General features: G+C 45.1%; 1 protein-coding gene across 6 annotated transcripts in view; it reads left to right on the top strand.

The window, feature by feature from the left end:
• Positions 1-24,773, top strand: part of MARF1 (meiosis regulator and mRNA stability factor 1) — an 891,622-nt gene that overhangs the window by 517,260 nt on the left and 349,589 nt on the right. For all 6 annotated transcript variants that reach the window (XM_085632075.1, XM_085632071.1, XM_085632074.1 and 3 more), the window contains one exon: positions 4,618-4,820. In XM_085632075.1, the coding sequence (XP_085488201.1) occupies positions 4,618-4,820 (203 nt within the window). The remainder of the gene's footprint in view (positions 1-4,617; positions 4,821-24,773) is intronic.

Below are 24,773 nucleotides of genomic sequence, written 5' to 3'. Positions count from 1 at the left end.
ATCCTATGGAGGAAAAAATGGTTATCAGTTTTGAGGTAAGTATTTGGTAGTGGGAGTTGAGGTTCTGGGGGTAGACTCAGGGGTCCCCCAGGGTCAAGGATGCACTCTAGTTACACCCTCAGCGCCACTAGGGCGGCCGGGTGCAGAGTGCTGAGGCCCAATGTTATCCAATGGGGGGTGGGGGGCCTCCTGGACTTTAGCTCAGGGCAAATGGGGAAACAAAGTAGCACCAAAGGTGCACCCTAAGCAGCACTAGGGTGGCTGGGTGCTGTCTACGTCGGGTTTCAATGGAGAACCTCCGGTTTGCAAAGGCACTGCAGGCTTAGGGACGAAGGTCTTCTGGTTGCGACCACCACTTCGAGAGGTAAGTTGGGAAGTTAGGGGTTGGTTAGGCACCGTCGATTTGGCCACCCAAGGCTGTGGGGCAACCGGTGCAGGGGTTCCTTTTGGGGTCAGATCTTGTTACCAGCTCCTGGTCGCATTTGGGGGGACCTTCCTGATTTAGGCTGCAGGCGTCGGCTGGAGGCTTGAGGCAGGTCAGGAGCTGCTGGATCTCTGGGTCAGTATCGCCGGGGGGACCTCCTCGTAGTGTTTGCCCACTCGAGCGCAGGCCGTGGACGGCGCGTGCAGAGTGGGGCGGATTCGCGGTGTCCAGCCGGAGCCAGATGAACAAATCCGGGGTTCACAGGAGACCACGTCTTGTGCTTGAAGGCAGACAGGTCCTCCGGGGTTTTCGAGGTTCCGGCTACAGGACACACCGGGATTTCGCAGGAGCAGGTTCTTGGGGAGACAGGCCGGTAGGGCTGGGGACAGGTCAGTAGGTGTCTTCATGTTAGCTGCTGCAAGGCTGTTCGGTCCTTGTATTTTCTTCTTATCTGAGGAAGCAAGGTTCAGGGGTGCCCCTAAATACTATATTTAGGGGTGTTACAGGTAGGTAAAAGGCAGGGACCAATGGGTCCCTTTCTTGGGGTGGGTGCACCCCCTGTCATGCCACCCTCCAGTGGGAGGGGGGCATGAGCCTGTCCCTGGTTGGCTGAGTTCCTCCCCCCCCCCCCCCCCCCCCCCCCGCCTGCAAGATGGTGGGGATGCAAAGTTGTGCTGTGCTTCACCTCGCCTCCCCCACCTGAGGGGTGGAGTTGGTAGAGGTGCACACCTGTCTTCCTCGCTTGTTTTTCCCGGTGGTTCTCCCGCCCAAAGTGAGGGTCAGAACCAGTTGGGACCGGTTGCGGAAAGCAGCAAGTGGCCTGGGGAAGCTCACAAAGGCGGTAAGCCTTTGTAGCTTCCCCTGCCCATCCTGGGGTAGCAGGCTTGGCAGGTCGTCCCATGATGTGCATTGTTTCAGGCCCCCAAGAACAGCAGGCTCCTGACCCAAGGGTCCAGAAACATGTCTGGTGGTGGGAGCTGAAATCAGCCACTCAGCTTGGACACTAGTGGTGTTTTCTTTTTCAGGGAACATCTCTAAGATGCCCTATGTGTGCAGTTTTCATTAAATCCCACACTGGCATCAAGTGTGGGTTTAATGTGCTGAAACATTTGATACCAAACTTCTCAGGTTTCAGTGTAGCCATTATGGTGCTGTGGAGTTTGTAGTGACAAACTCCCAGCACCATGTACTCTTCATGGCAGCACTGCACTTTCATTGTCTAAGAATGGACTTTGACACTGTAGGGGTACAAGACTCATGCACCTGGACCCTCACCACTGGTATAGTGCACCCAGCGAGAGGGGTGACTGATCTATGCCAGGGCAGTGGGTTGTAGGCATGGCACACAGATGTGTGCCATGTCAACTCTTCACTTTGTTCTGCACCACAACAAGCAGCCTGCAAAGGCAGTGTGTGTGTAAGGGTACCAGACCTCTAAGGGTGACATGATAAGTGCTGCAGCCCTTGAAGGCCTTCTCTTGTCACCGTGCCCTGGGTACCTGTGGTGCCATTTACCAGGGGCTGACCTGTGGCCAGAGATGCCAATTGGGTTTAGGCTTCAATGCAGTTTTAGGGAAAGAACATAGGCCCTTGGTACCTGATTAGCACATCAGTAATTCAGCAAAAAGTGGGGGAAACCATGCAGAAAGAGGGCACTTTCTCACACCTGCTTCCAGCACAGGGACCCTCTCTATAGCTCCCTTGGCCAAGAGAGCCGATACTTCATGGTGAAGAAGTGCCAAATGATCCATCGTTATGTGATCGTAATGCGGTGGCATGGAGGGAGGGGTAGTCTCGAAAGGGAGGGAGTAGCCCCTTCAGAGTATTTGCAGAACTCATATGCTCGATGTGATGGATTGCCAGTGGAGGAAGTGATGGCGTATTCTGCCTCCAACTGGCCGTCGATATATCTGAAATGTCGGACTAGGAAGGTTTGATGGCGGGTGGATTGGCCTGCTCGCTGGCTCCCTGACCCGCGAGGACGCTGCGTCCCAGGTCTAAGGCCACGCAGAGTCTGGACAGCTTGCATGCCTGGCTGGGCTGGACAGGATGTGGCTGGGCGCTCCTTCCGTAGTCCCGAAAGGCAGACTGTGGTGGACGTGAAGTATAAGTGAGGCCCAAGGTTCTGGCCGTAGCTCGAAAATCTTTGAAGCGTTCAAGCATTGAGTCTGCCTTGTCGTCAAAAAGGTGAGTGCCATCAAAGGGCATGTCTATCAAGGAAGACTGGACATCCCCTGAGAGCCAGAAGTCCTCAACCAGGCGTAGGGTCTAACAGCTACTGACGTTGAAATCTTTCTGCCCAGTGAGTGGGTGGTATTCAGTCCGCATCTTATGGTGAATTTGGCTGGGTCTCTCCTGTCTACAACTGCTTGAGAGAGAACAGCCCGGGCCTCCACCTTCGCGACGGTATCCCAGATAGTATAGGAGTATCGGCCTAAGAGGCATGTGGTATTCACCAACCACAGTGCCAAGCTGGAGGAAGAGAACATCTTCCCAAGATGATCCAGCTTCTTGATTTCCTTTTCTGGGTAGCAGAAGGGAATGCGTCTTTTGATGAAGATGCTTGAACTCCGAAGTTCTCAGGGGAGGGGTGTTTAGTCTGGACCGCTGGGTCGCCTGAGGCTGTGGGCAATCGTCCAATCCGCAGGAGCCACTGTGCTCGGCTTTATCTATTGGCAAAAGGGGTTCAGAAGAGGAAGCGGCAGGCTGAAGCACCTCTGTGAAGAGGTTGGTCCTGACTTCCATCGTAGGGAACTCGAGGACGTCTGCTGCCCTCCTCACCACCACAGCATCGGAAGCTCCCTCCTCCGTAGCCACGGTAGGGGAAGAAAGCAGACCAGTATCAGGGGAAGTGTCTAGACCACTGGCATCACCCAGGTCCATTCTCCAAACCGGTTCCTCAAGCTGGTCAGTTAAAGGGCCCAGCGGCCCCTCCCAGTCCTCTTCCTAACCTTCTAGTCCAAAATAAACGCCAGGAATGACCATCGGTCTGTGTCCACTTTGGGGAATGTGGAGTCACAGGTATATGCCGGGCGTGTCGTCATCTGTATTGACGTCTTGGAAGGCCTAGTGAGATCGACCAGCATCGATCAAGATCCAGGCCTGGATCCACAGGGACCCTCCGTAGCCGGGGCTTGGGCTGCCAGCATCGAAGTCCCAGGGCCCCCGATCGTCTTAATAGTGTCCGAAGGTTCACCGGCAGAGCCGGGCAGCCCAAATATGAGGAACTTTTGGATTTGGGCAGGAGATGCTCTAGCTCCCGGAAAGTGACGGAGTTGCTTAGCCATCTCAGAAGTAGGCTCTGGAGATGGTGCCTTAGAGCGAAGATGCTCGGGATCTCGCGGGGAGAAGTCGAAGAATACCTGTTTTTCTTCTACTTGTGCTTCCCTGACTTGGATCCCCCCGATGACTTCAAGTGCGAGGATTGTAAGCTCCGCGACTGTTCTTGAGACCTTCCCCTCGAACGAGAATTAGATCATTGCGGAGCCAAGCACCGGTCCTCCAGCAGCTTTCAGGACCACTCCCACAAAGCCTTCGGGATTACCCTGCACTTGGAGCACGACTTTGAGTCGTGATTGCATTCCAGACACCAAAGGCACACTAGGTGCGGATCCGTCAGACGACATCTGATGGCAGGAACTGCAGGGCTTGAAGCCCGTCCTTCGCTGTGACATCCTCGACGCACCAGGAGTCTACTACTCGAAAGACGACAAAAAGTTATACAGAAAGTGACTAGGGTAGCTCTCTCAGGATCTCCTCTAGGCTGGTGCGGGAAAAGAAAGAACTGACGTCAGCGCTCATGGGCGGCGTCCATGTGTATCCTATGACGTCATCCTGGCACCCACAACGCTGATGACGGACGCAGAGCCGACCTACGCCACCTAACGATGCGCAGGGGTACTGCTGAAGAAAAAAACTCCAGTTCCAGACTGACGCCTGGGGGAAATTCTAAGGTAAGGCATCTACAACTAACAGTATCGGATTTTAAAGAAATTCTGAAGGTAAAACATTCTATTTAAGTTTTCAATCTGACTGCAATGCATATCAATTGCTTAATGTGCAGTGGCAGAAGTTTGAATGCTCACAAACATTGGCCTTTATTTGTGAAATGTCCTTCATGTGTACCTTAAAGCGGATGCAGCATACTGCTTTTTTCTGAATTAAATTCATTCTTTCCTTTTATTCATGCAAAGAACGAACACAAGATGAAATTGAAAGAACAAAACAGTTTGCCAAGGAAGTAGTAGACTTGTTGCGTCATCAAACTAATTTTCGGATGCCGTTCAATAAATTTATTCCCTCCTACCACCATCATTTTGGGCGTCAGTGCAAACTTACCTATTATGGATTCACCAAACTTCTTGATCTCTTCGAAGCCATACCTGAGGTCCTGCAAGTAAGTGATGTAAATTCTTCGTGTGAATTGAACGTAACTTTATATATCTGTGTGTGTGTGTGTGTATATATATATATGTGTGTGTGTGTGTGTATATGTATATATATATATATATATATATATATATATTTATATTTGTTTACCGTCTCTATTTTGTTATTATTCACTTACATTTAAATAAATATGCACACTGTTCTCCTATTAGACAGGCATTTGCTTTTAATCCTTATCCAAGCAAGTACTCTAAAATCAGCTTTGGGAATTTTCCAGGCGAAGTTTTCAATTATGAATCTATAAGGCATGTAAACTGGGCAATTGTATAAAATGTCCACTATGTTTATTATTGGTTTCCTTTCTATTAAATCTGTGTGAACAGCACAGTAGAGGATTTCTTTTCCAGTAAGAACTTGGCGATTGACAACACCGATTTGTAAGCTTGAGTGGTTCTCCTCTATGTAGTGGAAGTTGGCTCTTTTGATAATCTCTATTAGATAGCTCATTGAGAGATATCATTTTTTTATATATATTTTACTCGAGGGTGTTTAAGAAACCACAGCTGGTTTCTTTATCATATTTCTTGCCTTTTCCTTCCCCCTATTAAGTTTCCACTTATAGGGTTCATAGGGGGTACTTTTCAAAGCTGCTACTGAAGAGTATATCATAGGAAAGCCAAGGTCCATCTGTGGTACCTGATGGTTGTCTTTTATCCCATTCCATCAATGCCCATCCCTCCCACTTAACTTAGTGACTGCTGCTTAACCACACAAGTGTACATCCTCTGATTTTCAATAATTCAGTTAATTGTATTTTGAATTTCCACTTGGATTTGCCCTAATGGAATCATAAAGTTCAGCTGATGCATTTGTGGTGTCTTACTATGGCTTTAGGATAATTTCTTTAAAAAATGTTAACTATATTAATTGCACAATGTGGCAATTAGCACTCTGTGTTTTATGCCCTTTCTAAGGAAGAGAGCATGTGCTTGTGTTGCATAACTCTTTGTGCTCATCAAATTGGCTTGTGTCACAGATGATAAAAGGGAGAGGTCAAATGAGTTAAGTTGGCATCTCTCCTAATCCAAATAAAAGTAGTCTGTCCATCCCAGCCGCTTTCCAGATGCCAGTGAGTTAACCCTGTTGTAGGAAGCTGGCTCTTTATGTAGTGTACCAAAATGAGGTACACTTTGTAGATTGCCCAGACGGCCCTTATTGGCTTACAAGGCTGAAACAAATAATCCCAAAGGCTCTTTTGTGGTAGTGTGGGCGAGCATTTTAGGATTATAAGAGGGTATTGTTAAGCATTTGTTGAACACAGTCAATAAATGAGAGACACACGATCTCAAGAAGAAACCTGCAACCAATTTAGAAAAATAAGAACTTTGTAATTTGATCAGTACTTTTCAGTTTGTCAATTTTTGCAGGTAAGTACAAATGTCACTTCAATGCGTTTTTAAGCAGTAATGCTTTCCGATGGGGAAAGAAACATACTGCACACAGATATTTGCAAACGATTCTCAGGGGTCCCCTTTAGGACTTACGGTGCTAGGGGTGGCCAAGGTCCAAAGTACCTCCAGCATTTCAAGTTTACCTGCCCTGGAGTGTCTGGGAACATAGGTTCTGAACGTATTGGTAGCCTTGTGCACTACACCGTTGGAAAGGGGGGCACCTAGAAACTTGCTGCAGCGGGGGACTTGGAGCCAAGTCTGGGAGCTCCCAATGGGGCGTGGGTAGGGCCTCGGTTCTTGATGGTCCTGGGAGTAGAGGAGCGCTGTCTGTTGTTGTGGACCCGGTCTGGGGAGCTCGGGTGCAGTGGGTTTTAGTTGGCTGGTGCGAATGCGTCAAAGGCACCCACGGTCCTCAGTTACACTTGAAAAGGGTAACAAAACAGGACTGCTGGACCACTCTTGGTGCTGGCTTCTGCTGAGCTAATGTCCCTCGTTGGCTGGTCGGTCTTTGCGGCTATGGTGTCCGGATTGGATGCTAACAGGCTTTCGTTGCTGGAAGTGGTCTGATACCCCGGGTATTGGTGCAGGGCTGCTCCTGTTAGTTCTGGCATCTTCTCACTTAATGGAGAGACGGATCCAACCTCTTGGAGCTTGGCGACCTCTTCCTGGGCAGCTGCTGCGTCAATGGACTCTGAACAGCAGAACGGTGAACCAGACGTTGCAGTTGGTGGTTGCAGGGAAGTGGCTCCTCCAAGGGAGGTGCTGACGTTTTGGTGAAGTGCTGGAGGCTCTCCGAGGCTTTTGAAGAAAGCACAGATTCAGGACATGTCAGGTTGTCCCAATTGTCGGGACAGGAGCAGGTATGCAGGCAGCGTTTTGTGACAAAGTCCCCCCCACCCCCCTTTCCCCGCAGTTTGCAGTTCTCGCTTCTTCAGCTCGTCTTTTCCTCCTCTCTCTTCAGTCATACTATTCTAAGTTCCTTGTGTTGGGCCACTTAAATTCAGATTGTTGGCATATTAAGGAGAGTAAAATGGATTAGCCAATGGACTACTTACCCTTGGGGGTCACTACATCCTATATGGCCACTTCCTGCAGGAAGTGGGAGTAACACTGTCTCCAGTTCCTAATACTGCCAAAATTAAAATGGTGGAATCATTCTTTTGTGGGGCACATCAGGCAGCCCACCTTAGGGGTGTGACTGGCCTTGTAGTGCATAATATCTCCTAGCATAGCACTTTTCCCACCTGTCCTGCTGCCAAATGAGCCTCAGTGCAGGGACTGGTATCTCCCAGGTTTGGGGGAAGCCAGGGTCGCATATCAAAGGCGGCAGGAGCTTTGAAGTCCCGGATGTTGGTATGTTGAGTCATTAGTCATTCTGCTGGCGGAGCTGTGAACACCTTCCTCCAGAGCAGGCATTGTTTCTGGCCTCAGAGCACGGGCTGTCACCTGCGGGGGGGGGGGGGGGTCAAACATGTCTGTGGGGGCAAGCTGGACGATACCAGTCAGTCAGCACACTTGAGAGAATGGTAGGTTCTCTGGTCCCCACTGAGTGATGTTTTAATAAATCACTGCTGGCATCAATATGGATTTATTAAAATCAACTGTTGATGCCAAACACCATAGGTTTTAGTTTAGCCATCATGTACCTGGGGAACTTGTAATGACCAGTAAGATAAAAAAAAAGAATATATTCACATTCACGGACCCCCTCCTCGAAAAGGTCGACGGAATAGTGAGACATCCCTTCCGGGGCAACCAGGAAGCTTTTCTGCAATCCGATGAGAATATCGACCGTCTGACCCCTTGTAGCCCAAAGGAAGCCAAGAAAACCTGCTGGATCCAGTAGACGTCGAGTCGGAGGACCCAGGGAAAACGAAACGAAGCAGGTAGGCAAAAAACGGGGCAACGCAGGGTGAGGAGGTGTGCCATACACACGACAACGTTGTTGTATTAAAGACGAGCCAACGCTGTCTGTGGTATTCAAATACTTTAAATAATTTCCCTCTTGTCGGCCGACGTGGCAAGAGCACGGGAGGCGGCAGCTACGGAGATGTTCTCCGATACCCTCCCTCCAACTAATAAAATCATAGAACCGATTTTAGAAAACTCAAAGGTGAACAATACTATGAGAGACTTGTTTAAGAAACTGGAAAGGAAAATGAGATCTGAAATGAACAAATGGTGGGAAGCTAAGTCGTTACAAGGATTTATCGACGTAAACAGAATTCCTATAGGCTTACGCCTTCTTAAGGCACCAAGTTATGACGAACCTAACCCGGAGCTAATGAAAGAATGGGCAGAATGCAACCTAGAGTCATCAAGGAGGTTAACTCTTATTTTAATCAAATATGCAGACATTGATAGAGCTACACTATTGGGAGAAATAGATTAAATCAATGAGGCATTGGAAAAACATGAACAAAAAGATGAACAAAGCAAGTTGAGAAATGAAATGACGATCCGCCTCCAAAAAGAAGAAGAAAAAATGAAAGCAAGGAAGGCATTCAAATTCCAAAGAGATAGATCTGATTATGAATTGGGTCAAATTTTTACTTTTGCCAAGCGCTATGACGCATTAAGAAAATCAAAATTCCATAATGTGGAAGGTGCATCAATATAGTCTACTACAGCTGGGGGCCCACACAGTCGTACGGCCAACACCTCCCAATCAGAGGCCAGCTCAGGTGGAGGAAGTAAATCGGAATCGGAAATGCGCAATGTCACAATGATGGGATCCAAATCCAAGCCATCACCAGGGGAGGAGCTCAATTTTTTATGTCAAGAACACAGGCAGACACTACGCCCAAGGCCTCCAAGAAATCCAGCACTTCCAACTACAAGCGGTGGCAGAGGCGCAAAGCAAACACCAAACGAACAAACTCAAACCAGAAGAAGAGGACGGGGATATTGGAAGAACAAACAGTAATTAAGGATCAAGCAAAAAATACAATAGTCAATCTATCCAATATCAAGTTGACGAAACAAGAAGAAAACATTTTAGGGCTTGGCCTTTCGTATGCACCACAAACTAATTTTGACTAGGCTTCAACGAGACTTGATTTATACAAAGGAGTGCGCAAATTAAAATTGAAAAAACACTTTTTAATAAATAAATCACATATAGATGGAAATTCTGAATCTGAAACATTTGAGATAAATATGGAAGAATCAACATTAACTCAATCGGATGCACCTTTATTACAAATTTTGCAGGAGCTATGTGTAGAAAATAATGCTGCACCGAATCAGTCAAAATCTGACAAGCTCAGAATTCACGATGCCACATAAAAGCGATACTTTGAAACCAAGCCCTTTCAAACCCAAATCCTCATTTAATCAAATCATGATGCGAGACTCTATTGATATTTTTCATGAGGCAGTAACCACACAAATTAAAGATTTACATAAATTGACACAGTCCAAGGTCAAGAAATTCAATAGAGTCAACCAGCAATACAGGAAGTTAACATCAAAGTTACAGAATAACAAGGACATCGTGATTCGCAATAGCGACAAGGGTGGTAACATAGTGATTTGGCCAACAAGCTCATACAATAAAGAAGCAAATAACCAATTGAATGACCGAACTTGCTATATACGAACTAATATGGCTAACCTGAAAACTACATATAAAGAATTCTATGTGAAACTTGCCAGATGGAAAAATGCACAACTAATAAGTATGGATGAATACAAATACTTGAAAAACGACAATCCAATAACTCCTACTATGTACTTCATCCCGAAAATCCATAAAAACTTTACTGATCCCCCAGGGAGACCAATAATCATTGCCAGGGATGGTTTAGTTGAGCATGCAACGAAATACATCGACTACTATCTGCAGCGTTTTGTACAGAAACTGCCATCATATGTGAAAGACACTAGTGACTTTTTAATAAAGATTTCGAAATTTGTATGGCAGGATGATTTTTACTTGATGGCATTGATGTCACTGCCCTATACACCAGTATTGAACACACTGATGGCCTTACAGCAATTCAACATTATTTGTCGCAAAGATCAACGCAACACCAGGAACATAATATGATGTTGATTGAAATGATCAGATACTGTTTGTGTAATAACATCTTTATGTTTAACAGTCAACTGTATCAGCAGACCAGAGGTGTGGCCATGGGGGCCAGCTTCTCTCCGCGCTATGCCTGTCTACATATGGGCAGGTGGGAGGAGCTGGTCCTCATGAAGGAATATGGTGATTGCATCAACAATAATGTCAAGATATGGCTTAGATACATTGACAATTTATTTGTGGTGTGGCAGGGGACATTAGAACAAGCGAAAAAATTTGTTGAAAACATTAATGTCAATGATATCAACTTGCACTTTATGGCGACCATTAGCCAGTCAAATGTTGAATTTTTGGATACACCGATATATATCCACAATAATAAAATCGAAACCCGCCTATTTAGAAAAAAGACAGCGGGCAATAATACGCTCCATGCGACAAGTTCGCACCCAAAACACCTACGGGGAAATGCTGTGTCTTAGACGTATTTGCAGCAACAATGAAGACCTGAAGGTAGCGCAAAGTGAAAGTAAAACACGATTTAAACAACGTGGCTACCAATCTGGGGTGATTGACAGGGCTATCTCAAAATCTATGGCCTGTAGTAGGGAGGAGGCTTTACAGGATAAAATCCAAAAAGAACTAGTCAAAGTGGCATCATTGACAGTAACGAATGACCAGACATGAGCAACAATGAATTCCGTTTAATAATCAAGTACAGTAAACACAAAGCACTCAATAAAATCATCCAGCAGAATTGGCCTTTAGCATGCAGCGACCCGGTGATTGGACCTCTGCTACCGCAGAGGGTGTCCATCGCCTATAGTAAAGCTCCATCAATGAGGGACATATTAGTTAAAACCTGCCCAGAGGTCATTGACAACAGCAGCTGGATTCAAACCAGTAAAGGTTTTGCAAAACCTGCAAGGCGTGTATTCATGGTGTAAACACAAACACATACAATACACCATTCAGCAACCGGGTCTATAAAATATCTAAGCTTTGGACATGTAAGACTGAGTTCGCAGTTTATGTGCTGTCATGCCCTTGTGGCTTACGCTACATAGGCAGGACCAAATTACCTGTTCATAAACGCATCCTCCAACATTTAAGAGCTATTACCAATCAGGAGAACACCTATCCAGTGGTGAGACATTTCAGGGAATATCATGAATCAAACAATCACAACCTGAAATATTTTGTAATAGATGCAGTCTCCCCAAGCAGGAGGGGAGGGGACCGAGAAAGTAAATTAAGAAAGCTGTAAACTTGGTATATCCTACAATTAGATTCTAAACAGCCTGTGGGACTTAATGCCACGGAGGATTTGCATACATGTCTGATCTAATCCCAAACGGATATTAGCCGTTAGTTATCAATACTAGACATCCTCTCTTGATAGTTTTTAAGCGGCGGTGGTTTTCTTATGACGTGAATGTTTATCGATGAACCCCTTTTAAACACAATATTTATGATGAGTATTTATTGGGTTTTACAATATCTTTTGAAAAAAAATATTTTACTGTATTTAAATTTGGAAATGTATTTTGTGCATTTATTTATATTATATATTTATTGGATGTGCAGATATTAATAGGTTACATTGCCTTTCATCTGTTTGAATGTATACATATGTACATTTAATATGCATTAGCATATATATGCTCCAATTTGCACACAATCAAATCTATCCAATTGGCGGGTAACCTGATATATTATTATGGGACACACCAAGCAGTAATGAGAAGGGTTCAACGGTCTGGAGCAGACGTGCATTAAGATTGTGAAACACCTCATAGTAAAAACCTATCAATACCGATAAGAAAACATATATTTGATCGTTTCACGATTAAAAAATAAGGGAATGATATTCGTATGACCAAAAACATTGTAATTAACTAATGGTTCCACCATATAATCAGATCAAAAAAAGCAACAATGAACTGCTCCAAAAAATGGAACGCTCTCACGTACAAGACCTTTTTTTATATATATATATTGCACAGAGAATTACACACATAGCACATTGCACTTTTGATAGTTACACCATTGTGAATTGTTTTCAGACAAAGAATGGGTCCAGTCATATTATTTATGCCATCAAAATTGTGGACATGAGACCGTGGATTGATCCAGAAATAGAATGTTACATGGTATTTTACGGATATTTACTTCTTCTGATATAAGAAGATCACAGTAACAAGGATAGCAGTATTCTCATATATTAAAAAGAGAAACTGTGGTGAGCGTCCTTCATAGCGGTAAACATTGATTTATATGACTTGCTGTTGATTAAACAATAATATGTGTAAGCCATGTATGTATAGCTAAAATGCACAAAGACACTTTATATACACAACAAATATGGATACTGAGCATTCATGCTTTAAAAATGTTGTCTGTCTATTGAAAGCTGCTATGTCCTACAAATCACGTGGTATAATACTTAACAAGCACTGTCACTTTAAATAAGGTACTTGCCTTACTTGCCACTGTCATGTGATCAAGGCTCAAGCGAGCCGAAACGCGGAATGGCGACGATCGAGGAATACATGAATTTGCACAAACTTCTTAGGTCCGTGTCCGTCTTTCAGGAAGACTGCTGACAAGTGAACGGAAGGATACTTGTGATATGTGTATATATATCGATCAATATATATAGATGTTCGAGGCATATGAGCTGTAGATCACATGCTTTGCATACTCCTGCCATCTAGTGTTGAGTCCGGATGTTTGCAAGTTGTTGTTCTTCAAAGAAGTCATTTCAGTCATGAGGTAAGGTGATTCCTTCTTTCAGTGATAGTGCGCATGTGCATCGACTCCATTGTTTGTTTTTATCCGCCATCGAGTTCAGTCATTTATTGCTGCGCTCCGGTTCGAATCCGTTCTTCGGGTTCCCCTCGGTGCGCAATCCACTCTACACGGGTCGGTATTGTTTCAAACGCGTATCTCACTGCTCTGCGTATCTTATCCGTCAAGGAAAAGCTATGTTCCTATCAGACAACTACGGGAAGGCCATCCAGCCTAACCGCATCTGTCCACCTGGCAGTCGATTGAACGGACTCCATTCAAATTCTGTCCACAGTGTCAGCCGAAGTATCCACGCACCGACTCTCACAAAGTGTGCAACTTGTGCTTGTCCCCGCAGCACAAGGAGCACGACTGCGATGCGTGCCGATCGTTTCTAATCAAGACAACTCTCCGTGATCGTAGGACTCGACGTCGTGAAACGCAGAGTCAAAACGTTGAATACATGTCGTACATCTTCGGTGAAGGATCTGAGCACAAATTTGATGCACAAGGGACTGAGAAGAACAAGAATAACTTGCATCTATTCCGGAATCCGACTACAAAATGGAAGAAGACTTAACACAAGGTCAACGTCCCATGAGTACCGAAAACCCCTTGCCTTAAAATCCAAATCTGCCCAAACCAGAGGCATCGGTACCACTCCTGCCTTTGGCCCACGGTCAGCACTGAGATATTTCGGCCATCCTGTCCTCCGGCTTGGCACTGAAAGACGTCAGTAAGATTTCCGGCTCTGGATTGAGTCAGCCAGTCAGGCATCAAGCTGAAACCTTCAGGCTCAAAGCCGAAAACCGCTTCAGAGTGGAAATCCTTGACACCAAAATCAAAGATTGCTTCGAAACCTTCTGTGCTGAAAAGTCATTCCATCCCAGCAACGAAATCCACGGTGCTGAAACCGAAAAAAATTCCTCCGAAGCAACAGGATCCAATTTTCGATGTCCCAACACCCAAAACAAACGGAACTTTATATAAATCCAGATACAGAACATTTCCTTACTAAACCGCCGCAGAATTGCTAACCTCATTCAGAGGTCATACTTTATCATATTCCTTTAAAGAGGAAGAATGTAGGTAGTAAGCCCTCTCCCCCTCCGCCACGTTCCCCTGCTCCACCTTACCCATCATTAGTGCATTTACTCATTACACCAACTAACTCTCCACCACCACATGATGATGATGGAGCTAGGGGAGGGCAATATACCAATAGATCCCTGGAAAGATTACAACACTGATTCACCCACCAGATAACAGGCCAGATCTTTACCATGCAAGCTTTCCCCTCCTGACGATAATGTTGGATATCTAGAATTACTTGCTAGAGCTGCAGAATATCATGGAGTACAGTTACACAAGCAATCTCTGGAGGAAGATTTCTGTATTTGAAACGCTCAGTACAACACAAAGGGCTAGCCACACTTTACCTATGCTCAAAGGTATGAGACATGCTAATAAAATTTTTAAAGACCCTTTGCTCGTATTCTCACCCTCAGAATGGACAACGAATATATAAGCCTGCTCCCTCTGATCCAGCTTTTATTAAAGGGCAGTTACCCCTAGACTCTTTAGTTGTCTCTAATGCCCATAAACGGGCCAATTCACAAACTACAGGGGATCCTCCCCCTCCAGACAAAGAGACAAAAATGGTATGCACATCTGGTAAAAGAGTAGCTGCCACAGCAGCAAATAATTGGCACATTGCTACACCCAGGCCCTACTAGCCAGGTATGATAGAGCACACTGGGATGAAATGGAGCAATTGCTTCATTATCTCCAAGATGAGCACTAAGCAAAAGCTCAGGATTTAGTGCAGGAAGGGAAGCTTATCTCCAATCAATTGGATGTGCTTTAGATGCTGCTGACCACGCAGCTGGAGAGGTCAACACTAGTGTGTTAATAAGGAGGCATGAAAAAGTTAATCGCGGAAAAAAGTCAGTACTATACAACGCAAATTGAAGGGGCTGGCACGTCCAGCAAGGAACTATTTAGGACTATAAAGAACCTAATCTCAGCACCCAAGGACGACTGTCAACTCAAACCAAGATTTCTGTAACACTCTTGCTCACTTTAAGTCCAAGGTGGACCAAATATATGACCAGTTCACCACGCACAGATCAGTCACTAAGAACGCTCTACATGCACCTTCAGGCAATGTGACTTTCTTAGATTTTTCCCCGGCCTGCTCCGACCAACTATCTTCTCTTCTCTCTTCTACCAAATCCCTGGAGGATCCTTGTCCAAACCCCCCCCCCCCCCCCCCCAGGATTCTCAAAAGCATTAGTCACATTATCAGTCCATTGCTAACTAACGTGTTTAATCTGATGCTATCGCAAGGGCACTTTCCTTTAATATGGAAACATGCTTGTGTTCTGCCTCTTTTAAAAAAAGTTAATTTGGATATAACTGATCCTGCAAACTACCGTCCTATTGCTAGACTCCCTGTTCCTGCTAAAATGTTTGAGAAACGACTAAATACTGAACTCTCCACCTTTATCACTGAAAACGAAATCCTGGATCAGAGTCAGTTAGGTTTCAGATCGGGACACAACACCGAGACGGCATTAATAGAAACCACTAAGGAGATCTGAAAAACACTAGACGGCGGGGGGTCGGCAGCCCTTGTTCTCCTCGACCTGTCCACGGCGTTTGACACCGTGGACCATTCGACCTTGGTCAAACAATTAAAAACCATCGGGATAGGAGGAAGGGCCCTTTCCCTCTTAAAGTAATTTCTTTCGGACCGAGCACAAACTGTGCAACTGGGCAATTTTAAATCCGCACCCTTCATCTTGCCGTGTGGGGTGCCGCAGGGGTCCTCATTGAGCCCCACGCTTTTTAATATTTACGTTTCTGAATTGGCCTCTCTGATTAGAAACTTTAATTTATATCCAACCTCTTACGCCGACGACACTCAGTTGGTCAGCTCAGCAGTGGATAAGGAAATCAACTATTCAACCAAACTCCATGATTGTATGGTCTCCCTGAGCGACTGGATGCGCAGGCACTGCCTCATGCTGAACTCAGGAAAAACTGAAGTGGTGCTATTTGGAAACCTCTCCCCTCAATGGTCACCAGTTTGGTGGCCTGACACATTGGGCATTACTCCTACACCAGTGGCCAAGGCCGAGAATTTGGGGGTCATTCTAGATGATAAAAGCAACATGAAATCTCAAGTTTCTAAGGTGGTCTCTTCCGCATTTCTCACTATGAAAATGGTACGGAAAATTCTGCCTTTCATTGCAATAAACACTAGAAAAATTGTGATGACCTCCCTTGTGTTAACTAAATTGGACTATTGTAATGGATTGTATATCAATCTGCAATCCAATTTACTTAGAAGGTTGCAGGCAGCACAGAACGCTGCGGCTAGACTGGTCCTGGATGCCCCTAAATATCAGTCAATTAGTGCAGGCATTCGGGAATTGCACTGGCTACCAGTCAGCCAGAGGATCAAATTTAAAGCTCTTTACACAGCCTTTAAGTCCCTGCATGGAGAAGGACCACGATTTTTGAAGGGCCTTTTTTATTGGTGCTCTCTTAACAGAGCGCTCCGCTCAGCCAATACCTTCCTGATGCTCACCCCCAGAATTAAAAAAACTAATTGGGGGGGGGGGGTGGAGTTTCAGTTACAACACTATTAAGGAGTGGAATGCCCTTCCGCTTCCTCTTAGGAGTCCTCCTCCCTGTTTGAGTTCAGGAAACTACTCAAAACATGGCTTTTTAGATATTAGTTTTCCTAACACAGTTTTGGAGACCGTGAGCACCTAGACACCTTCGGGTAGTAGTGCGCATAATAAATTGTTGTAACATAAGAGGCTGGCACACCCCCTTTCCTTCCTTGGGGTTTCTGGCCAGTCTTCCCGCCAGAGTGGGGGTCAGAACCGGTAGGGACCAGTTGCTGCTACAGCAAGTGGCCTGGAGAAGCTCACAAAGGCGCCATGCCTTTGAAGCTTCCCCTGCCCATCCTGGGGGAGGAGACCTAGCACCTCGCCCAGGATGTGCATTGTTGCAGGCCCAGGAGAGCAGGGGGGCTCCCCACCCAGGGGTCCAGCAACATGTCTGCTGTGTGGCAGTCTAGGCAGCCCCTCAGACAAGATGTGGATTGTAGGTTAGGTTCAGCGGGCATCTCTAAGATGACCTCTGTCCTGCATTGTACATTAAATCACACACTGGCATCAGTGCAGGTTCAATGTGCTGAGAAGTTTGATACCAAACTTCAGTCTTCTGTGTTGCCATCATGGTGCTGTGGAGTTCGTGTTGATGACCTCCCAGCACCATATACTCTGAATGGCAGCACTGCACTTAGTGCCCAGGAATGGACCTGGGTACTGTAGGGGCACAGGGCTCATGCACCTGTACCCACACTACTGGCATAGTATGAAGTATGCCAGGGCAGTGTGTGTTATGGGCATGGCACACAGGGATGTGTGCCATGTTGACTGTTTTGTTCTGCACCCAGACACTCAGCCTGCAAGGGCAGTGTGTGTCAGGGTACAGGGCCTCTAAGGGTGGCACAGTAAGTGCTGCAGCGCTTAGGGGCCTTCTCTGGTCACAAGTCCCTGGGTACCAAGTGTACCATTTACCAGGGGCTGACAGGTGGCCAGAGATGCCAATTGGGTTTAGGCTTCAACACAGTTTTAGGGAACTAACATAGGCCCTGGGTACCTGATTGGCAGGAGCCCAGGGCACACTCAGTCAAAGTACATCAGCAATTCAGCAACAAGTGGGGGCATACCATGCAAGAAAGATGGCACTTTCTCACAATACTCCATTTGACAAGGAGCATCTCTTTGGGCCCAAAGTGGAAAAGTCATTGCAAAAAATGAAAAAAGATACAGAATTGGCCAAGTCTATGGGAGCTCTACACTCTCCTAATCGTGGCTCCTTCTATCATGGAGGGTCGAAAACCATATCCTCAGATAATACAGCCGCCTCGTACAAAGGCAGCAATCCGTCCTCCTCTACAAGAGGCTTCTTCAGAGGAGGATACAGAGGTAACAACGGCAAAAGTGGGGGTAAAGGTTCCCCACCACGTAATTCTCCCTCCCCTAACAAGCAGTGACTTGCCTACACTTCCCCCCTCCCCCCCCCCCCCGATCATTTAAGACCTGACGGGGGACGTCTTCTACATTTCCACCCCATTTGGCAATCTGTCAGCACAGAGTGTTAGGAATTATCCAACATTGTTATTGCCTGGAGCTTACCAACAATCCTCCAAACATTGGACCACGCTCTCACAAAATGTCACCAGAACATTTACACCTACTTGAACAGGAAGTCCAGTCTCTTGTTAAAAAGCACCATAGAGCCTGTACAATGTCAAGGGTTAGGCCTGTACACCCTGTATTTTCTAATTTCCAAAAAGGACGGCTCCTTGAGACCTATTCTAGATGTCAGAGAAGTAAACCACTACATACTGTCGGAACATTTCCACATGGTGACACTTCTACACCTGCTCCCACTTTTACAGCAGGGCGACTTTGTCTACTCTAGACATAAGGACGCATATTTCCACATTCCAATTCATCCCGCTCATCGCAAATACCTCAGATTCAGGATAGCGGGTCATCATTACCAATTCAAAGTTTTACTGTTTGGAGTCACCACTACTCCCAAGGTATTTACCAAATGCCGGGCAGTAGTCGCAGCCCATCTGAGAAGACAGCACATCCAAGTCTTCCCATACCTGGACAATTGGCTCATTAGAGCCAGCACTTAACAAATGTCTCCAACACACTCAAGCCTCTGTTCACTTGCTACACCAACTAGGGTTTACAGTGAGCACGTTGAAGTCTCATCTACAGCCTTCCAACTCGCAAACCTTTCTGGGAGCCACAATAGACACTCAAAAAGCTCTAGCTTCTCCCAATACAGCCAGAATTCTTAGTATTCAGTCCCTTCTCACTCAGTTTCGGCCCAACCAATCATTACCAGCTAGAGTATTCATGCAACTGCTAGTGATGATGGCGTCTTGCATCGTAATTGATCCCCACGCAAGACTTCACATGCGTCCTCTTCAAGAATGCTTAGCAAGTCATTGGGACCAGTCCCAGGGTCAGTTTACCGATCTAGTGTTGGTATATGGCCACACCCATCGCTCTGCAGTGGTAGAACCTACAAAATGTGTCCAAAGCTCAGCCCTTTCTCGACCCTGTTCCACAGACGGTGCTAACAGCAGATGCATCGCTCACTGGTTGGGGTGCTCCCCTACATAATTACACATTCCAAGGGTGATCGAGTCTAAAGTACACGAGTCTCCATATAAATCACCTAGAGTCTACTAGCAGTGTTTCTAGCACTTAGAGCTTTTCAATCTCAACTCATGGGCAAAGCTGTCCCAGTCCGCACAGAGAACATGACCGCTATGTACTAAATACAGAAACTGGGCAGGAAACGCACTCTCCAACTGTCACGCCTAGCACAAGCCATTTTGAAATGGGCTATCCACCACAAGATTTATCTCCTGCCAGAATATCTTCCAGGAGTAAATAATCATATTGCAGCCCTTCTCAGCAGGCAGAGACAGCAAATCCTCAAGTGGGAACTTCATCCCCAGATTCTCCTCCCCTACTTTCAGGAGTGGGTCTTTCCTCACATAGACCTGTTCACCACAGCTCAAAACGCAAAATGTCCAGGCTTCGCCTCCAGGTTCCCACACCCGCTCTCCAAAAGCGATGCCCTATGGATGAACTGGTCCGTGATATTTGCCTATACTTTTCCGCCTCTCCCACTCATTCCGTAAGTAGTTCGGACGCTCAGACAAATATCCCTCAAACCGATTCTCATAGGTCCCACATGGGCACGTCAACCTTGGTTCACCACCCTGCTGGAGCTCTCAGTAGCTCCACACCAAAAGCTGCATCTCCACTCCAGTCTCTTCATTCAGAGCCAAGGAGAAATCAAGCATCCAAATCCCAAAGAACTCAACCTAGCGATTTGGCTCCTGAAGTCAGTTTGGTTATTTACAATTGCAACCAGACAGTATGAATATCCTAAAAGAGGAAAGTAAACCTATTACTAGGGCATGTTATGCAGCAAAATGGAAACTGTTATCTATTGTAACCATAACAATATCGGTCCCCTTGATGCTTCAGTGCAAAGCATTGTCTGTTATTTCTTACAGCAATCTGGACTAGCCTACAAATCCATTCGCTTGCATCTAGCAGCAGTAACTGCATACTTACAAAACAGACAACAATTATCTCTGTTCAGAGTACCAGTGATTAAGGCCTTTATGGAAGGATTAAAGAGTGATACCCCAAGAGTCCCACCTGCACTAGTATGAAACGTAATCCTTACAAGGCGTATGGGTCTACCATTTGAACCAATGCACAGGTGTCAATTACAGTTCCTCTTATGGTAGGTTGCCTTTCTCATTGCAATCACTTCCCTGAGGAGAGTTGGTGAACTTCAGGCACAAACTGCAAGAGCCTTTCTTTCAGCTTCACAAAGTGGTTCTTCAAACCAATTCCAAATTTCTTCCTAAAGTAGTTTCTGCTTTTCATATCAATCAGTTGAGTTACCTGTGTTCTTCCCTCAACCTGATTCTAGAGCAGAACGAGCTCTACACACACTAGATGTTAGAAGAGCTCTACTATATTATGTGGAAAGATCAAATGATTTTCGCAAAACAAAACAGCTTTTTGTTTTTTATGCCACCACACAAAGGCAATCCCATATCTAAATCAGGCATTGCAAGATGGATTGTGAAATGTATCTAAATATGTTATGTGAAAGCAAAAAGAACCTTGATAATACTCTCTAGAGTGCATTCCACCAGCAAAATAGTGGTTACTATGACCTTCTTAGGGAATATTCCCCTAGCTGATATTTGTAAGGCAGCAACATGGTCTACACAGCACACATTCACCAAGCACTATTGTGTAGATGTGTTAGCGAGAGGCAACAAGCTAATGTAGGCCAGACAGTACTTACAACACTTTTCCAAACAACAGCTACAGGTTAGCCGCCGCTTTGGGAGTATACTACTGTATAGTCTATGCAAAGCATGTGATCTACAGCTCATATACCTTGAACGGATGATGTTACTTACCCAGCAAGCATCTGTTCTTGGCATGCAGAGCTATCGATAAACGTGCATCCACCCAGGTACCTATACCGGCTACAGTTTCTTACTTTACATACATACGCATCGACCTCTTTATTCTACACTTACTAACTCCATTCTCACCCTCAGCGGGAAAACAATCTATTAATTAAGTCGATGCCCTTGCACACTATCACCGAAAGGAGGACTCACCTTACCTTGTGACTGGAAAGATTTCTCCTAAGAAAAACAACTTGCAAACCTCCGGACCCAACACAGATGGCAGAAGTATGCACAGCATGTGAATCTACATGCCAAGAACAGATGCTTACTGGGTTAGTAACATTATATATATTTGTTCCCTGTTCAGTTGTACGATCTAGCTATTGAACTAGACAGCACAGGGGCATATCTGCTCATGCAGATATGTCCTCACATGTAATATAATGCACCCTGCCTGCTGTAGGGGTGACTTACATATATTGCACGCAGTGTCTGTAGACATGGAACTCCGGGTGTGTGCCATGTCTTGTTAGCCCATTTATCTGCATCATTTCACACAACCTGCAATGGCCGTCTGCATATGTTTGGTGGTGGGTCCCTTAGGGTGGCACAAAATATGCTGCTGCCCTCCTAGGTACTATGCAGCTGTTTACTAGAGGCTTACAGAGTTGCCAAAGGTCTTGCCAATTGGAGAAAAATTGCATTTACCTTGTTTTAGGGAAGAGTATTGGCACTGGAGACCTGGTTAGCAGACACCCAGTGCAATGCAGTCAAAATTGCATCACATTCCAGCCGAAAGTGAGGGGGACCATGCCAAAAAGGGGCACTTTCCTACAACTCCTGTTGAATAAAATGTTAGTTTCAACACTGAAATGTAATGTATAATCTTTTACCACAAATCCCTAACCTGAAAGTGTATGATTAAAATCAGGCGACTACATATATCTCTATGTAACAAGTTCTTAAGCATTGGTAAGTTATTTTCTTCTCATGGCTACAGAACTAGGTACTGGCAAAGCAGGCTAGCTTCTCTTCCAGGGGATCCTCATCAATAGTCATAAGCACTGAATATTCCCGCCCATGTGCGGGGACCCCTGGAATAATAAAACTGATATATGGAATATATATATATATGAATGTCATTCAAGGCAATTACAACTGCCGCACAGAGTATGCTGTATATGTCCTGGCGTGCACCTGTGGTTTGCGTTACGTTGGCAGTACCAAGCTACAGGTGCATGTCAGGATTTTGCAGCATATTAGAGCCATAGTAAATAATGATTCATCTTACCCTGTGGCTAGACACTTTAAAAGTACACATGACAATGACTTGAGTTGTCTCTCATATTTTGTGTCATCAATAATCTTAGTGAGAAAAAAGGGTCTAAGGGAATATAATTTATAGACCTGCCCAAGTACCGCTCCCCTACTACTAAATGATACACAAAAACAACAGGAACTGGGGGTCTTGTAACAGACAGCACAAAGGTGATGAGTGAAAATGGACTGAAGTGCAACAGACCAAATCAAACCTAGCCACGAGCAGAGCATGGATTGCCATCAATCTTGCTCGAAGTACAGAGCAAATAGTGAGAGAAAGGTAGCTCTCATGATCAGTAATATCATTTGGTGATCCAACTATTTGGCAGAGGTGTGTCCCTTGATCGTGGGGACTACCTCGCTAGTTTGAAGCTCTGTTGTTATCTCAGGCTGGTAAGTGTTAGCCAGCAACACATGAAGTGTGAAGTTGTGAAGAACAAGGATCGTGGTCCTATAATGTGCAGTGCAAGAAATAGAAACAGTGAGAATTAAAAAAGGTTGTGTAGAGAGGACAAATCTTGATGTACCGAGTACTCCACACACATTGATTAAAAGGGTGTAACAAGGTTATGGCAGTACTAGCAAGTGACTGCTATATGAAGGTCAACATGTTTCAGCCATCCGGGTTTGACTCCCCACGGCTTTCGTCAGGACCTATGTTGCACTGAAACAAGCTACTGCAAAAAGTACATTTACTAGGCGTGAAAGAGATCACACTTGACTACATATAAGAGGTTGAATAAGATTATGAAAATACAACCTTCATCGCTCAAAATCCTCAGGAGCGTAGAGTATAATCATCACCTAGAAAATAAAACACCCGTTGCACAAAGTCCAAAACACACATAACAAACCAAAAGTACTGTCATTTTGAGCAAGAATCTATCTTTGCATTATCATTAAGCATATCAAAATCGCTTACCCCACGTGCTCTAGGATTGTACCTCACCTACCCTGGAACCATGCTCGGGTGTAGGAGGCCCCGCTCTGTAACGTGGGTAACAAAAAACAAAACACAAGCTAAAAGTTTGTCTAAATTTTTCATTGTTTTGTAATTATTTCATTTTTTTGTAATTTTTATAGAACTCAAGAATATTTTAATTAACTGTGATTATTAGGTTCTCTCAGAAGCAAACCCCTAGTGTACCCCTGTGTAGTTCTGGCTTAACATCCAGACTATAAAACACTACACTCTCATTAAAATCAAATCACCCTGAAAAGGATTCATAACGCCAGATTCACATAAAGCAGATGCTTATGTCAAGGCTGCAATCTCAGCCAAGCGCTATTACCAATATGCTGACTTCAACTAAGAAACTTGGGACAGGGCACAAAGCCCAGTAAGTGCTCTGCAAGAAAACGGAAATAGAATCCATTCTAAAACAATACGAACGCTTACCTATCCGTCGTTGCCCCAGACCTGGTCGAGCTGGGTGGGAGGCAGCGAGAGGACTGAGGAGGGCGCTTAAGTATTGTAATCTGTCTCACCTGGTAACGAGCAGCGGTAGCTGCCACGCCCACTGAGGTCACCCATCGCTGTCTGTGAGTGGCGTATGCAAAAGACTACAAAGTGACATCATCCTGCTTGGGAAATGTAGTTTGTAACTAAAACGCAAGAAATTGCAGCCTTGACATAAGCATCTGCTTTATGTGAATCTGGCGTTATGAATCCTTTTCAGGGTGATTTGATTTTAATGAGAGTGTAGTGTTTTATAGTCTGGATGTTAAGCCAGAACTACACAGGGGTACACTAGGGGTTTGCTTCTGAGAGAACCTAATAATCACAGTTAATTAAAATATTCTTGAGTGCTATAAAAATTACAAAAAAATGAAATAATTACAAAACAATGAAAAATTTAGACAAACTTTTAGCTTGGGTTTTGTTTTTTGTTACCCACGTTACAGAGCGGGGCCTCCTACACCCGAGCATGGTTCCAGGGTAGGTGAGGTACAATCGTAGAGCACGTGGGGTAAGCGATTTTGATATGCTTAATGATAATGCAAAGATAGATTCTTGCTCAAAATGACAGTACTTTTGGTTTGTTATGTGTGTTTTGGACTTTGTGCAACGGGTGTTTTATTTTCTAGGTGATGATTACACTCTACGCTCCTGAGGATTTTGAGCGATGAAGGTTGTATTTTCATAATCTTATTCAACCTCTTATATGTAGTTAAGTGTGATCTCTTTCACGCCTAGTAAATGTACTTTTTGCAGTAGCTTGTTTCAGTGCAACATAGGTCCTGACGAAAGCCGTGGGGAGTCAAACCCAGATGGCTGAAACATGTTGACCTTCATATAGC

The sequence above is a fragment of the Triturus cristatus genome, chromosome 10 (assembly GCF_964204655.1).
Source record: "Triturus cristatus chromosome 10, aTriCri1.1, whole genome shotgun sequence".
Lineage (NCBI taxonomy): Eukaryota > Metazoa > Chordata > Amphibia > Caudata > Salamandridae > Triturus > Triturus cristatus.
This window is presented reverse-complemented; position numbering and strand designations above follow the sequence as displayed.